The sequence below is a fragment of the Olea europaea genome, chromosome 1, assembly GCF_002742605.1.
Source record: "Olea europaea var. sylvestris chromosome 1, O_europaea_v1, whole genome shotgun sequence".
Lineage (NCBI taxonomy): Eukaryota > Viridiplantae > Streptophyta > Magnoliopsida > Lamiales > Oleaceae > Olea > Olea europaea.
In genome coordinates this window covers 15,728,760-15,743,982 of record NC_036237.1, presented here as the reverse complement: position 1 = coordinate 15,743,982, position 15,223 = coordinate 15,728,760, and the positions used below count along the sequence as shown (strand labels likewise).

The window sequence follows — 15,223 nt, the reverse complement described above, 5'->3', positions numbered from 1 at the left end:
TGGTGAGGCCAACGATGGCAGATTTTGTGGTGGTTTTGATGGTGATGAGATTGTTTGATAATGTGTATTGGTGGTAATAGAGATGATAGTAATGGTGGTTGCTAGTAGTGGTGGAAACATGTGACAATGCTAGTGGAATGTGCACAGCAAAGTGTGTTATGCTCGTATTAGACATGTAACGTGATATGTTACGTTTTACACGTAATGTTACGCTTGTGTCCCACATTCGTTACAAGTTTTATGAAAAAAAATAATATTATATTACACGTGTTATATTTTTGTAACTTAACTAAAATTGTTATGTCATATATTTGGAAATAGTTATTTTAGTTATAGTTTTAAAATTATTCCAATATCTATATATATATATATATTGATTTTGATAACAATCTTTTGCGAATTAACGAATTTAATTGTTCATTCTTGACATTATTAAAAATTAGAGGGTATCAATTGCGTTCTTTAATAGTTTCTTGCAGCATCAAGTATGGAGCACTTCACTATTAGTCCTTAATGATGATGGAGTTGCTAATAGGGTCGAGTTCGATAGGCTTGATAGTTTTTCTTTCTTTCTTTCTTTTTCTTTTATATATATATATATATATATATATATATATATATTTTAATGGTCAGTGAAATTAAGGTAGGCGAATCCCATAACTTTTTGTTCAATTATAAATGAGTTTTCTCGTTCACATATATTCTCTATTTTTTGTACATTTTAGTATTCCCACGTATCTGTCTTACCATCATATTTCTGAGTAAATTGCACATAAAAGGTCACAGGAATTTCATCATAGATGTAACTGAGTCACTAAAATTTAATTTAGTGAAATCACACCTCTATACTTTAATTTACAAGCAATTAGATCACTCTGTTTGAATTACGTCAATGAGACTTTTGACATATCCGTTAGTTACAATGTACCAATTTACCGGACAATTTTCTACGTCAACTCATCTAAAATTACGTCAATCGGTGAAATTTTTGCCTTCGACCAACTATATTGATATTCATTTGGGTTTTGCCCCAAGGTAACCTATTTATTAAAATTTAATATTGTCAATTTTTTTACATAAAAAAAAAAAAAGGAAAATTCTATTTGTACATAATTATTGCACATAATGGTGTCCATAATGTGATGTGACAATCATCCGATTGTTGATGTGCAAGTGTGAGATTTGAATTAAAAATTGGATCTAGCGTCAAGTATAATTATGGACACCATTATATAGACAATTATGTACATGTAACACTTCCCAAAAAACAATACATAAACGTGACCTATACTTGAAGAAACGTGTTAAAATATAATGGTTATAACTATTCTGTAAAATTACATTACCACCAAGTTTACAAAATTCATAATTTTTATTCATCATCAAAATCATATATGATACACCATTCCCACCTCTAAAGTAGATGCTGGAGGCACATTTAGTGCATATATGTTTGCTCTACAGTTTCTTCTCAAAAAATCGTATCCATAATTTATAACTATCTTCTTGATTAGACTTGATCCTTGCTTTGCTCTCACATATGAGTGTCCCATTATGTAGGCTACCCCAGCTTCCCTAGCTCTCATCAGTTCTCGCAACTCATACCGGACATTTTGGTCGATCTCCGGACTCTCGGGAATTACAAACCGCACCCTTTTCCGCGGCCTGATTACGGGTGGAGACCGTGTTTCTCTGAGCTCCGAAGTACTAGCCAATTCGGTATTTGCCACATCATCATCGTCTTCACGGACTTGGATTCTATCTAGATGAGTAGTAGGCGTTCCCACGACCATCATTTCCTCGCGTCGCTTCGCAGCATCTTCATCCGCACTATCCAAGTCTGCTCTTCCTGTTCGTATATACTCAACTATACTGCATACGAGATCATTCTCAAACTGCTCATTATCCACATGAGCATCACGATAACCATATCGAACAATGCATCTGTATATACGATACTCCTTCGGACCAATACGTCCCACAAGGTACCGTTCTTCGTTTTTCACATGAGGGATTGAAACTGATTTGACACAGAGAAAGATTAGAACCTGGTGGAAGGCCGGAATATTGGTGACGAAGTGGGAGAAGATTGCTGGAATTCCAGATACGAGCTCTGTGTGAATGAGGCCAATGCCACCGACCCGTACAATGCCCAAACTGGGACCCAGGCTAAGTAGCCGGTCAATAGAAACCCCATTTTGGACGTCAGACTCGTACTGCCTCAACATACCATAGTGCCAAACACACATCACTAACATAAAGATGAATGAAAGGGCAATAGGTACCCATGCTCCTTCCAAAAACTTGATTAGAGAAGCAGAAAAATATAGCGCTTCAAATGTGCCAAAGAATACGACGAAGCAAATTGCAAGGACAACACTCTGGTGCCAGCATAGGACAATAACTAGAGACATTAAGCAGGTCGTGACCAACATGACGGTAATAACTGCCAAACCTGAATAACAAAAAAGAATAAACTTCGGCTTAGTAAATGTCATTATAATGCGAAAATAGTGATTACTTGAGAACTACATTAGGCTCTTCAGTTAGCATGGACTTTGCATTAAGAATTCTGAACATCCAGAGATCTGATGTTTCACAAAATGCTCAAACATGGAGAGGCAACATGGTTTGAGCTTTTTAAAGCTTTTTTTTTTCCTTATTCACGCTTGGATAAGCTAACAAAGTTTAATTATAAGTAAATAAGTTAGTTTTGAAATAAATAACTTTTTTATTGGTCAAAGTTGAAAACAAGTAGCAAGAGTTACTTTCATAATAACTTCTTTTACTTAAAAGTAGGTTATCGAAACATTTTATCTCTTGCTCATTTTTAGTTCAAAAGCTTACTTTATTAAAAGTTTTTGCTTACTTTTCATGTAAGTACTTTCAATTTTTTAAGCTTAGCCAAACATGCCATACTAATATTGAGTATTTTTTGTATATGAATGTTTTATTTTATATTAGCAATATTTTTTCTTTCTTTCTTTCTTTCTTTTATTTTCAGGGTAGTGGGGTAGCCTTACCTGAGGCATTTCCCATGCTTTTGGTGTCTCTGAAACCAATAGTGACGGCCAAACATAAAAGCATCAAAGTCCAATTGATCTCCGGTATATAAATTTGGCCATGGATTTTTGACGACGTGTGTACAATTTTGACTCTTGGAAAGCACCCCAGAGCAGAGCATTGTTTTATAATTGAAAAAGTTCCGGTAATAATGGCTTGGCTTCCAACTACTGCAGCAAGTATGGCAATCACCAGAACCGGCCATCTTAGTTTATCTGTCATAAGCAAATATTTCTTCTGTTGAGTGTTAATTGGCCAATAATTCACATTCTTCCTCTCTTGAAAACAACAATTGAAAACACGTACCAGGTACAGAAACATAAAATCCAATACGAAAATCATTATCAACAACATGATGCTGAGAAAGGTAAGCAGCCTGCCCCATATATGCAAGAACCAAAGATGGATAGACGATAGATGTGAAGGCTATCTGCAAAAGAAAAGTACATAAAATGAAGGTTCAGTTTCGAGAGATATTAAGAAATGAACAATTGTTATATGGACTGATCCCTTGATTTATGTGGATAAATTATAAGTCAAGAGGTCTCTTAGTACCAGATAGGATTAACAGCTTGACTTAAGCAAAAATTTCATAAAGATTACACGAGGGAATAGTTTCCCCAAGCTTGTAAACTGCTGGAGGAAGATGACCCTTGTGCAATAATTGAAATTACGGCAGTTGTTGGACTACTGAAAATCGCTCAAATTAACATGAATCTGACTGCTGATATAAATGGATAAAATATCATTTCTGTACACAATAAAACGCAAAACTCAGGTACTACCTTAAATTGTTTATGAATTTTTACGTAAGAACCTCTGAAAAAAATAAAAATAGTGTAAAACACAAAAAGCTCCTAAAATGGACCACAACAAGCTATTGAATGTTCACCAAGATTGTGCTTCACAGCAAGAATCTTGAACATACAGGTATGGCTTCCATATAGCTGCTAGATAAGAAATGCGACTATAAGCTAACAAGAGGCCATAGAGATAGAGGATAAATTAAGGGAATGCCAGCTTAGGTTGTCAGGACATATTTTGCATATATCTAAAGAGGTGCACGTTTATTAGAGTGACGTGATTTTAGTAAAAAAATGTTAAAAGAGAGAGGGGTAGACCAAAACTAACATGGTTTTTAATGGTTGCAAGAATAAAACTGCTTTGGATCTTCCAGTAGATCTGGCTTATGAATCGAACGGATTGTGGAAAAATGATTCATTTAGCTGATCCCAAATTTATTGTGAACAAGACTTAATTTGTGGTAGCTAAATATAAATTATAATGTCTTTTCATGACCCTTGGAAAAACTTCAACAATGAAGAATTATATGTTAACATTGAAGCAGAACAGCATCAAAAGTGGTCATACCCATCTATATCTTGTGTAGGAGAGAAATTAGCTAGATTAAACTAAAAAATAACTTTCTAATGGACTAAAAACTAGATCAAAATTCAATTGACTTTCAATACACATTATCTTGTAGAACTTGGGCTTTCGTGTGACTGGCTCCAGAGGATATGCCTAATTGAGGAAATAACTAAAACCAACTAGAAATTACGCGGGAAGGAAATTCAAAATGGTGATATATGTAGTTCATAACACAGGAAGTAATCTACTACATGAATTTTACTTTAAGATTCTTAACAACTAGGAAAAGCGTCCTCGATAAGTTATTATACATGAAAGTACCGTACCTTTATTGATAATTGGGAAAAGTGTCCTAGATCAGCAAACATTGCTTCCGAACCTGAAGGAATGAAAAAAATAAATTAATAACTCTTCAGAGCAAAGAAAAAGAAAGAAGAACACCGTACTAGCGTTAATTATATACACTTGCCTGTTACACACAACAGGATCCCACCCAGTGACATCCAACCTCCTTTTTGTGTCTTTTTCAGAAATTTGTACACGTAGTACGGAGATAGAGCTTGATACACGTGAGGGTTCCAGTGGAAAATATTATATACACCAATAGCACTTAAGCACAAAAGCCACGTTATGACGACAGGTGCGAATAAGAATCCGACCCTGTGGGTGCCATAATGTTGAAGGGCAAACAAGGCAATCAATATGATACAAGCAAACGGGACTTCTATATCTGCGAGATTTTCATTTTAAGAAAGTTTAGAGTTCTGCTGTGTACTATAAGCCCAAATAAAATTCCATGATCAGAAATTATATATCAGGTCTTCCAGATAGAGGGGAGTAAAAAAGCTTGAGTCCACCGAAATATTTTATTCTGTGAGATGGCACCAAACTTCTTCAGTTAAAATATGTATTATGTAGTGCATAATAATGAAACATAGTAAAGATGTCGATAATCATATGATTTAAAAAATAAAAATAAATAAAAAAGCAAGCTTCATCATATATGCTATAATGAAAGTTGAAACTCATTCTTGAAGTGGAAGCTTCTGTATCAACAAAAGTTTACAACAAGAATCATAGCACTCTGCATTCTCATAATTAAATTAATCCCATCAAGAGATAACTGAAACCGTTGAACTACTACCATAAAGAGAAATATATACCGAAAATTCAAAATATGATAGTTATATTTAACAAATCCAATATGTTTGCCCTCTCTCTCTCTTTCCCCATCCCTCCATCTTCCCAACCCACTCTTCTATTTATATCCAGTCACGTACATGTGCTAGTGCAAACAAAATCATCAGGTGAAGCAATTTTTTAAAGCTCACATCACCCATCTAAATGAAGGATCATCTAACCAATTAAAACTAAATATGCTATAGATTTCTAGGCAATAGTTCTTCAATAACTTGAACGAGAATCCTACATAAAAATTGCAGCTACATCTATGGATGTTAATGCCAGGTTAAGCCTCAGCAGCCAAAGTATAGCAACAGGTCTGTATTTAGCGCCCATTTGGCCTCCATTATTTGAAATTTTCATGGTTGGAATAGTGGGTTTTTTTTTTTTTTTTTTTTTTTTTTTTTAAGAATGTGTGATTAAAAAAAGAAGAAAAAGTTTTGAGATTACATATAATATTATTTTATTGAAGAATGTATGATCGATAAGAAGAGAGAGAAATATAAGTTTTAATTTTAATGGGGGCCAAACAAGGCCTTAATAGAATCATTTGCCTATATTTGCTAAAGAGAAATCAACAGTTCATATATTTCGAACAAGCATCCATAATACTTCTCTAAATGTTTTCAGATCATATTAGAGCATATTATACAGACAGCCAGGTGTTATTCTGCTCACATGGCTTTGATCATTCTCTCGTTCTACATATATCTTCACACATGGCTATGAAATTATCTTCAATATGACACCAATAAAGAAATTTCCCTCTTTGCTAATAGTGCATGACCTCATTGTATCAGAATGGCCTAAAGACAACGATTTGCACACGATTTCTTTAAGATTTCTACTTTTTTTTTTTTAATCCATAAAGGCCATACTCTCACACGAATCCAGGCAAGGATCCCATCTCAGTTACCAGAAGCTCTGGGGAAGTGAGAATAGGAGAGAAGAAACCTAAAGCAGAACAAAATGACTGACTGGGCCATGAAAGAAAGGGCAAAAAGAGGTGAGAAAGCTTTGCCGGCCATGGCTTACCCAAAAATCACTTGATGCAACCAGAACTTTAAAACCTTGGACTTCTTTCTTTCTAAACCTTATGATGGCGAGCCTTCTGAAGCATATAATAGTTTGGCAAAATGCAACAACATAAAGCTTGCACAAACTAGAACTAGGATCTTGAAACAAGACTAAATTAGGGATTTTTCCTCTCCCAAAAAAAAATTACTAAAAAAAAATTACTGAATAATCTTAGGCATGGAGCCACAGCCATGAACATTATATTAAACATCCAAATCATTCAATCTTTTAATTTCATTTATACGTCCCCTTATTTCCTGTGCAGTATAAGCTATGCCACAGCCGAAATATTGCACTGCATGATTCAAGATACAAATGTCAAATGCATGATAACAAAATAGAACAGTTACAATGCAACAGTAAGGCAGCTAATAGTTAATTCTGCATAATTAATTAATCTTTTTGAAGAAAGTAATTTTCTCCCTGTTTCCCTTGCAATTACTTCAGTATCAGCAATTTTTTTCTGGGAACAGGCAAAGGTGACTGAGATGAACATTTCTCTAGAAAACAACGAAACAGTACAAGATCAAGAAACTTACATTTGTGATGCTCTTTAGACATTGCTAGTTCAATACCAGAAACTGCAGAAAAAACTGCAGAAAACACAGGGATGATTTAAACATAACTTAACACACTTCAAAATGTCGAAATTTATGTAAGAACAAAAGACATGAACCAAGTACCCGAAAGTGCGGGACTAAGTATGCCATCACCAATGACCATACAAGCACCAGTTAGAGCCAATATAAGCAAACACTTTTGCAGAACTCTCTGTTTTTCCAAAGTAGACTTTAGCCTTCCACTAAAAGTAGACGGCGCAGGACTAATAATGTCCTTGTACATTGACAAATCTTCATCTGCAACCTGGCTACTGGGCAAAGAATTCACTCTGGCATGTCTACACAGAAGTGAATAAAGTGCAAATGTGCCTCCTTCACCATTATCATCAGCCTTTAGCACAATGAACACATACTTTAGAAGAGGAAGTAATGTTAATGTCCAAAATACAAAGGACAAGACCCCAAAGATTTCTTCATTAGTCTCGGAATGTTCAATATCTTCAGCAAAAGTACTCTTGAATACATATAATGGTGATGTACTCAAATCGCCATATACAACACCCAAACTCTGATAAGCTAATGTCAAAACTGTTCTCAAAGATTCTTTCTGCAATCCCAAAAAACGAAATTTATCAAATAAAAAGCCCAGAAACATGCTCAAATCCATCAATGTTTTCTTGCAGAACTCACCTTGACTTGATGCTGATGAATCCCAGTTTCAAGATCCATGGTGGGTGCTCTTAAAACTCTAAGAAAATCATTTCAACTGCAAATTCAAGAACTTCAACTATAACCAATTTTCCAAATTACCCTCCCAGTAAAGAATTTGCAAGGAAACACAAACTGACACACATTGACAGACTCCAATTATATATACACAGATATATAATAATTTATTTGGACGGTATCCATATATTACAGACACAGAAGTTCATCAACCTCCAGAGAAAGAAAAAATGAAAAACCACAAAACGGTGCTGTAAAAGGCCAGATAAAGAAAGATAAGAATTTGGAATCAGAGCATATTGATTCGAATAATCTGCTTGTGAAAGTTTAAGATAGTATTATTTTCACAATATTTTTAGGACAGTGAGATGTGGTTTGTCATTTATGACTAGGTTAGGTTACTTGTAAGTTTATTCATTAAATAGTCTTTTCGTGATTGTACGTTTGCTGAAGTTGGTTTATTTCTTGGATGATTATCAGTGAAAATGAACAAAAAGAAGATTAAGAGCATGTTTGAGAGTGATTTTAAGAATTGATTTTTTGATCGTTAGGAAAAAGTGAGATTTATTTGTAAGAGAAGAAGTCAAATATGAAGGTTAAAATAGTGAAATAACGGTCAAAAAATTAATTTTTTTGGGCAAAAAATCACTCCCAAAAAAACTGTAAGATATAAATCTCTACGCTACTGACTGATTAAGGATTAGCATTTCGATTTAACAATTTGAAATTCAGCCCCTATTTAATGAATGACCATTATTTGAAAAAAAAAATATTTTAAATAACAATTTTTAGGAGAATGTGCGATTAAAAAGTAGAATATTGTTATTTAGTTTTTACTAAAAATAGGGAAAATATTTTAGTTTTTATGTAGAGTATTTTATTGTATAAATGATTGTTAAAAATAAGTATGTAAAAAAAAATTCAGATAGGGGCTAGGATAATTTTGATATCTTAACAAAGGTTTCTGGAATTTATAGAAAAATAATTATCTGATAATTGGCATACTCTTAACATTTGCCTTTATTGTGAAAAATTCTCTTATCTTTTTATTTTGACGGAATATCCCTTTGATGACTTTTTTGGTGTGGAAGTCCTCCATACTTTCTAATTCGGTTAGTTAGAAGTTAATTCCACCTAAAAAGACCAAAATTAAAAACAAATAATTGCAACTGGAGATTTCAAACTTTTTTATTTTTTGTAAATTATACCCGAATATTTTATTTGTCCCAACCATAGTTCCAAATCTTTAAAAATTTTCTCCTTCCCCTACCCCAAAACCTTTAAAACAGCTTGTGGCATAGAGGCAATAGATATAGGGTGATGGTATACATATATCAAGGCGTCCATATCGGTGTCCACCTCTTTTTACATAGAAGGGAATCCATTTCGGATAAATTTCCCTTTACTCTGAAGAAATGAAGGTGTAAGGATAAATTCTAAAGAGAGGACAAATTACAAACCATATCTGAATTTAATTATTTGCGTATGACTTCGGTCATTGCTAATGAGTTTGAATTAGCGTTGAAATTGGTCACAACTGATAAGCTGCAAATACTCAATTTTGGTGATTAATTACTGCAAGAAGCACGAGACAAACAAAGCGAAAACTATTTTAGATTGCATGGTGGAAAATGGGTTCCAACCCGATGTTGCCACATTCACTATATTGATCAATTCATTCTGTCAAAATGGAAGATTGCAAGATGCATATGAGTTGTTTAATATAAGTGTTTAGCTTCTTTGCTAGGTTTTGAAACCAAGCTTCGGAAACAAGTTCATTGTAATTTTTTATTTTTTATTATTATTATTTTTTTTTGGGAGTCTTTTGAATAATCAAATGACACATGTCATCTAGTTCCAAATCCTGGATTTTAACTTTGTTCGTGTAGCATGATTCTTAATATAATGTCTAAAATAAGATGTGAAGCAGCAATTATTACATATAGTTGCTTGTTGAAGAGTTATGCTATGTTGGGAACTGCAGGAAGCCTACTACTAAGATTGAGTTTTAAAGGTTTGTTACTAATAAAAGGTTTGCGTATAATCTGTAATGAAAAATGAAAAGTTTGGGATCACAGATGTACTCAAACCCATTTTTCTTTTGACCCTTTTAGGTGAATTGAACGCCTAAACTGATAGAATTGGAAGGTACGAAGTCTTCCACACAAAAAAGGTCATCTTGGAGGTATTTCGTCAAAATGTAAGGATGAAGGGATATTCTACAAGAGATGTAAAGGTTAAGGAGGTTTTGCGTCAATAACAAAAAAAATTAAGTAGTAAAGTAATTATCTAAAAATGATCTTCTTCATTTTTATTTTCTTTTATTTTATATTTTTATGTCAAGCTAAATTTTAGTAGCTATTATAATATGTTTATTTTTCCGATAGATTAGATTCTCTCTATTAATTTTTAAATGTACACCATACACGAGGTTTTGTTCAGAATAAGTCCTTGTTTGAGCCACATTATTTTGCTTAGAATGAATTTTTGAATAGTGTATTGGTAGGAAATGTGTGGTTAAAAAATAAAGAAAAAATTTGGATTTACATGTAATATCATTTTATTAAAGAATGTGTGATTGAAATTATGTCAAATCACTGTTTAAATTTTTTTTTTTTTTAAATGTGGCCCAAATGTGCCCTAACTAACATAAATTCAAATTTTGTATCAACTTCGATATTTTGTTGCACGGTTCCATCTAAAATATAAAGTTGACTAAATACATAAGTTGGTGGACAAATGTGGTGAGAATTGATCTCATATCCTTCATTGGTCTGAATAAAAATTTCCCATCGTGGATGTGCGGAGAGAATCGTAAGTATGGTTCTCTAAATGTATAACTGTTTCAGAGAACCATAAGTAAGATTCTCTTATCATGTTAGTAGTGAAAATTCTTTTTATCCTGTTCACTGTAGACAAGAGATTAGATCTGCAAATATTTTTTTTTCAAATCAAAATATTTATTTTTAATTTTTTCCATATTAGTGTTTTTTCCGGTTTTCTTGAATCTAGATGGTAATCGCACAATTCTTCGATAAGTGCGGTTACACTCTATAACAACTTAAAATCATTAGTTGAGCAAATTTAATAGCAATAGCTTTAGGAGGAGCGAGTTTACAAGCAACCATTGAGCTCTCCTCGTCCTTTGTCCCCGTTGAAAATTTCTTAAAAGATTTAGATTAAAATTTAGCTCCTGTTTGGTGGGAATTAACATCAAATTTTTAGTAATTTTTTATAAAAATTAATGAAATGTGTGATTGAAAAGTTGTAGAATCCGTAAAATATGGTTGAAATTAATTGTTAACTTTGATTACGGGAGTGTTCTTAACTAAGATTCTAATGAATTTTAAAGGATCATAAATTCTAATGAATTTTGTGAATTTGAATATATTCTTATAAATTTCATAAAAATCTCATCAAGTATGGTTAAATTTCAAAAGATTTGCTTATATGTATTTCTAAGCTTGAAATTCATCCAAATCTTTTAAAATTCTTCTATTAATGAAATCTTTATAAATCACTAATTATTAATTATACCTAAATTTTAAAGAATTTTATTAAAATCTCAATTGAGAACACCTAATTTTAATGAATTTCATTAAAATAAAATAAAATCGCAATTGAGAATGACTTAAAATTCATCACAATGTCAATTGAGAATACCTCCCTTAAATTAAAATTAAAATTTTAATTGGTACCAAACAACCTGATTTTTTGCGCTCTTTCCCCATTTAAGGTATAAATCTCTGTTATTGATTATATATCAGGATTCTGATTTGACAATCTGAAATTCGAATTCCTTTATCTCTTGGTGTTGAACTCTGTTCATGACTTATCAACTTTATTAATTATTGTTTATATTTCTCACTCACGCATTAACCTTTTGGATTGCTTAATAATAATAATAATAATAATAATAATAATAATAATAATAATAATAATAATAATAATAATAATAATAATAGAATTGAATTACAATTATTAACAATTTTTTAGGAGAACAACGAATTTCTCCAAAATTGAATGAATTTATTCGTATTAAATTGCGCTCATTGTTTTTATTAAGATACATGATTTTTTAATACATAGGTAACATGAGATTTTAATTCAAAGTCTTTATTGGTTTCTATAACATGTTGACATATTTCGTCGACAAACTTCTATAAGTAGACTGTTATATTTTCGTTGTAAATTCTAATCGTTCTTCATATTGTTTTGATTAGCTTCCTCAAAGTATTGATTTTCTTGTAAGTATGCAAGTTTATTAATCAATAACAATTTCTCATATTTATTTTGAAGTATCTAATGAACGACGACCTCAAATTTATTGGAATAGACTTGAATTAATTATGATCTGCCGATCAATTATTTTTATTGTAATTGTTAGAATTTACTTTAATTAATATGTAATTGCTCATTTATTTTGAAGATACGATCTTCCCATATAGCTATCTAGGTTAAATATTTCTTTTTTATTTTCACAATACAACGTGAATTCAAACGTATTTAAACATCGAACTTGATAGGAGAATAAAAATACGTTTTTATGTGTTTTATAGTATATTTAACTTTTAATCATGTTTAATGGATTGCATGATTGATATTGATAAAATCCCACGTCACTCATGACTCGAACATTAACATAACAATAAATATTTAAGAATTGATGAGTTCTCAAAAAAGTTAAAATAAGTAATTCAATCATATAAAACTCAACAATTAATCAAATTTCAAGATTACTTTTCTTAAACGAATTTACAAACTTATCGATAAAGTAAATAAAATATAGTTCAACATCAAGCCACCATGCTTTACCATATGTTGGCTTTTCTGAATTTAAAGGAATATTTGAATTTGTCATTGTTTTGACCTACCTAGCAACGTGTGATGGGCTGTCACCTGCCGTATATGAAAATGAAATCTCTGGTGTAGACATGGAGACGCCGGTCACATTTGCAGATATTTCTTCCACTTGTACAAGAAATTGACTAGTTCCAAGAGCCGTGGCTTATGTCTTGATGTTCATAATTTGTTGTTTACTTAACGATCTTTCGACTCATTTTGATGTTTCGAAATATTACTTTCCTTACTATATAGAAAGATATTAAAATGTGAAAAAAATAAAATATTTCAACCTCTTTTCATCTGTCAAGATTAGATGTATTGATGTGTTAAAAATATACTGAAAAGAGAGCAAATTTGAGATATCAGTTCTCATCATTTCAACTTAGTTATTAAATTTTTTTGATGGAACTAATCAGCACACCCTTATGCCCACTTCGAGTTGATTAATGAACCTTATTGCGAGTGAATTGATCGAAGCTAATTCGAAATGATCAAAACATGTCTAAATCATGGTTAATAAATTAAAAAAGAGACATAATTTTTATAATCACTTTATTCTCTCCTCTCCTTTTGTCACTTTTCCCACTTACCCCAATTAGTTCTATCGAGGTTCGGTTCATTCCCAAACTTGGACCACTCGACTACTCTCATCAACTTCAAATTAACAATTTTTTATTTTTATTTGACTTAAAAAAAAAAAAAAAAGGTTGAACCCCAACCTTAAGGGCCCCCACCGACCCTGTCCTGAGCCATCGTGAAGGAGGTAAATCGCAGGATGTGCCTCCCAAGAGCCAGAGTGGAGAGCACATGAATAGGCCAAGGCTGTTAACCCATATGGTAACTCCCGCTTGCAACAAAGTCAATTCCACCTTGCGGGGAATCGAACTCTGCACACTACCGCGCTGAGCCCTATCCGCTCTTCCTTTTGCCACTGGAAGATATGCCCTGGGGGCTTATTTTTATTTGACTTCCTTGTATAGTTGTTAGCGCACTCTAGAACTTGGTAGCTTTGTCAAGGCTAGCTGTCATTAGATTTTTATAGAAAGATTGTTGCCTTATAGGGCTCTTTTTGAAGGAAAAAGAGTACCTCAAAATAATTTGCATATTTTGAAAATGATTCTTCTCAATACAACCGTACGAAATCTTTTTTAATCAATTTTCTGATAGGGAAAGAATTTTATTAACGATAAAATAAAATATAATTTATGAAGAACATATATATGCACGCTTTGGAAATATTAATTTTTGTATAATTTAATAGTTAGAATCAAAAGTTAATTTTAACTACACATTTAGTAGAATTCATAACTTCTAATTTTCATCACACTATAATCTTATCCAAACTAGCACTTAATTTGTATCGCCCCAGGTAAATGGAATAAAACTAAATTATGTTTAGGAGAATCGTGCTAACTTTTACTTATAATCTATAAAATTAAATTACGGTAGACTTATAAGTTGTTTTAGAATTTTGAGTGAATTACCCAAATGGTCATTGAACTTTGCAAAAGTTTTCACATGGTCACTGAATTTTAAAAATCACCCGATTCATCACTGAACTTTGCAAAAAGTTTCCACGGAGTCACTGAACTTTAAAAATCACCACATTCATCACTAAACTTTACAAAAGGTTTTCACGGGTCACTGAAATTTGTAAAAGGTTTATCAGGAGTCCCTAAATTTAATGACCTCTGATTAACCTTTTACAAAGTTCAGTAATGAATTAGATAATTTTTAAAGTTCAGTGACCTCGTGAAAATCTTTTGCAAAGTTCAGTGATGAATTTGATGATTTTTAAAATTTAGTGACCCTGTAAAAATTTTTTACAAAGTTCAGTAACCATTTGGATAATTCACTCTAGTATTTCTAAGGAAGATTTATTCTAACACTGATTCATATTAAGTTCATGTTTGACTCTCTTTATTTCTTGTATTAATTCTCAATAATACATTCACATAATAAAATATTTTACGCACAAATTCAAATTTCTTTCCTATTTTTTATTTACATATTCTCTAAAAAATTATTATTTAAAACATATTTTCTCCCAATTCCTCCTTATAATAAATAATTTTTAATTTGTATGTATGCTAGTGGCTTTTTGGAACTATAAGCACGGCACCTCCATTAAAAGGTGAGAATTGATGAGACAGTTAATTGTTTTGAGGGACTCCCACTTTAACTTTATAAGCAATCTTGCTTGTGTACCTGATGATACCCTTTTGAAAAAGTAATTTTACTACTTATCACTTCTGTGAGTGACAAATTGAATTTAATTTTTTAATTAAAAGCTAATATCGTTCTTTTGATAGCTTTATGGCAATAAAGTGGCTTGAAGGTCTGGACCGGCTAAGGCCCCCACGCCCCCTTTTTTTTTTTTTTGGGGGGGGGGGGGCGGG

The 15,223-nt window shown here is 32.2% G+C and overlaps 1 protein-coding gene across 1 annotated transcript; it reads right to left on the bottom strand.

Moving 5' to 3' along the window:
- Positions 1-1,304: 1,304 nt before the first annotated feature.
- LOC111395494 (potassium transporter 6-like) lies at positions 1,305-8,350 on the bottom strand. The gene is made up of 8 exons (XM_023021516.1): positions 7,944-8,350; positions 7,377-7,860; positions 7,233-7,286; positions 4,904-5,164; positions 4,761-4,813; positions 3,370-3,493; positions 3,024-3,278; positions 1,305-2,455 (listed from the first exon to the last, which is right to left on the bottom strand). Exons 1-8 carry the CDS (start codon positions 7,980-7,982, stop codon positions 1,389-1,391), a joined length of 2,337 nt encoding a protein of 778 aa, XP_022877284.1. The 5' UTR covers positions 7,983-8,350; the 3' UTR covers positions 1,305-1,388.
- Positions 8,351-15,223: the final 6,873 nt, after the last annotated feature.

Excerpts from the sequence above, each read along its gene's own strand:
- LOC111395494 (XM_023021516.1), bottom strand. The coding sequence starts at position 7,982 with ATGGATCTTGAAACTGGGATTCATCAGCATCAAGTCAAG. Across the intron at positions 5,165-7,232 it reads GTCTAAAGAGCATCACAAAT|ATATAGAAGTCCCGTTTGCT; the intron begins GTAAGTTTCTTG and ends AAAATCTCGCAG. Across the intron at positions 2,456-3,023 it reads AAGCATGGGAAATGCCTCAG|GTTTGGCAGTTATTACCGTC; the intron begins GTAAGGCTACCC and ends TTTGTTATTCAG.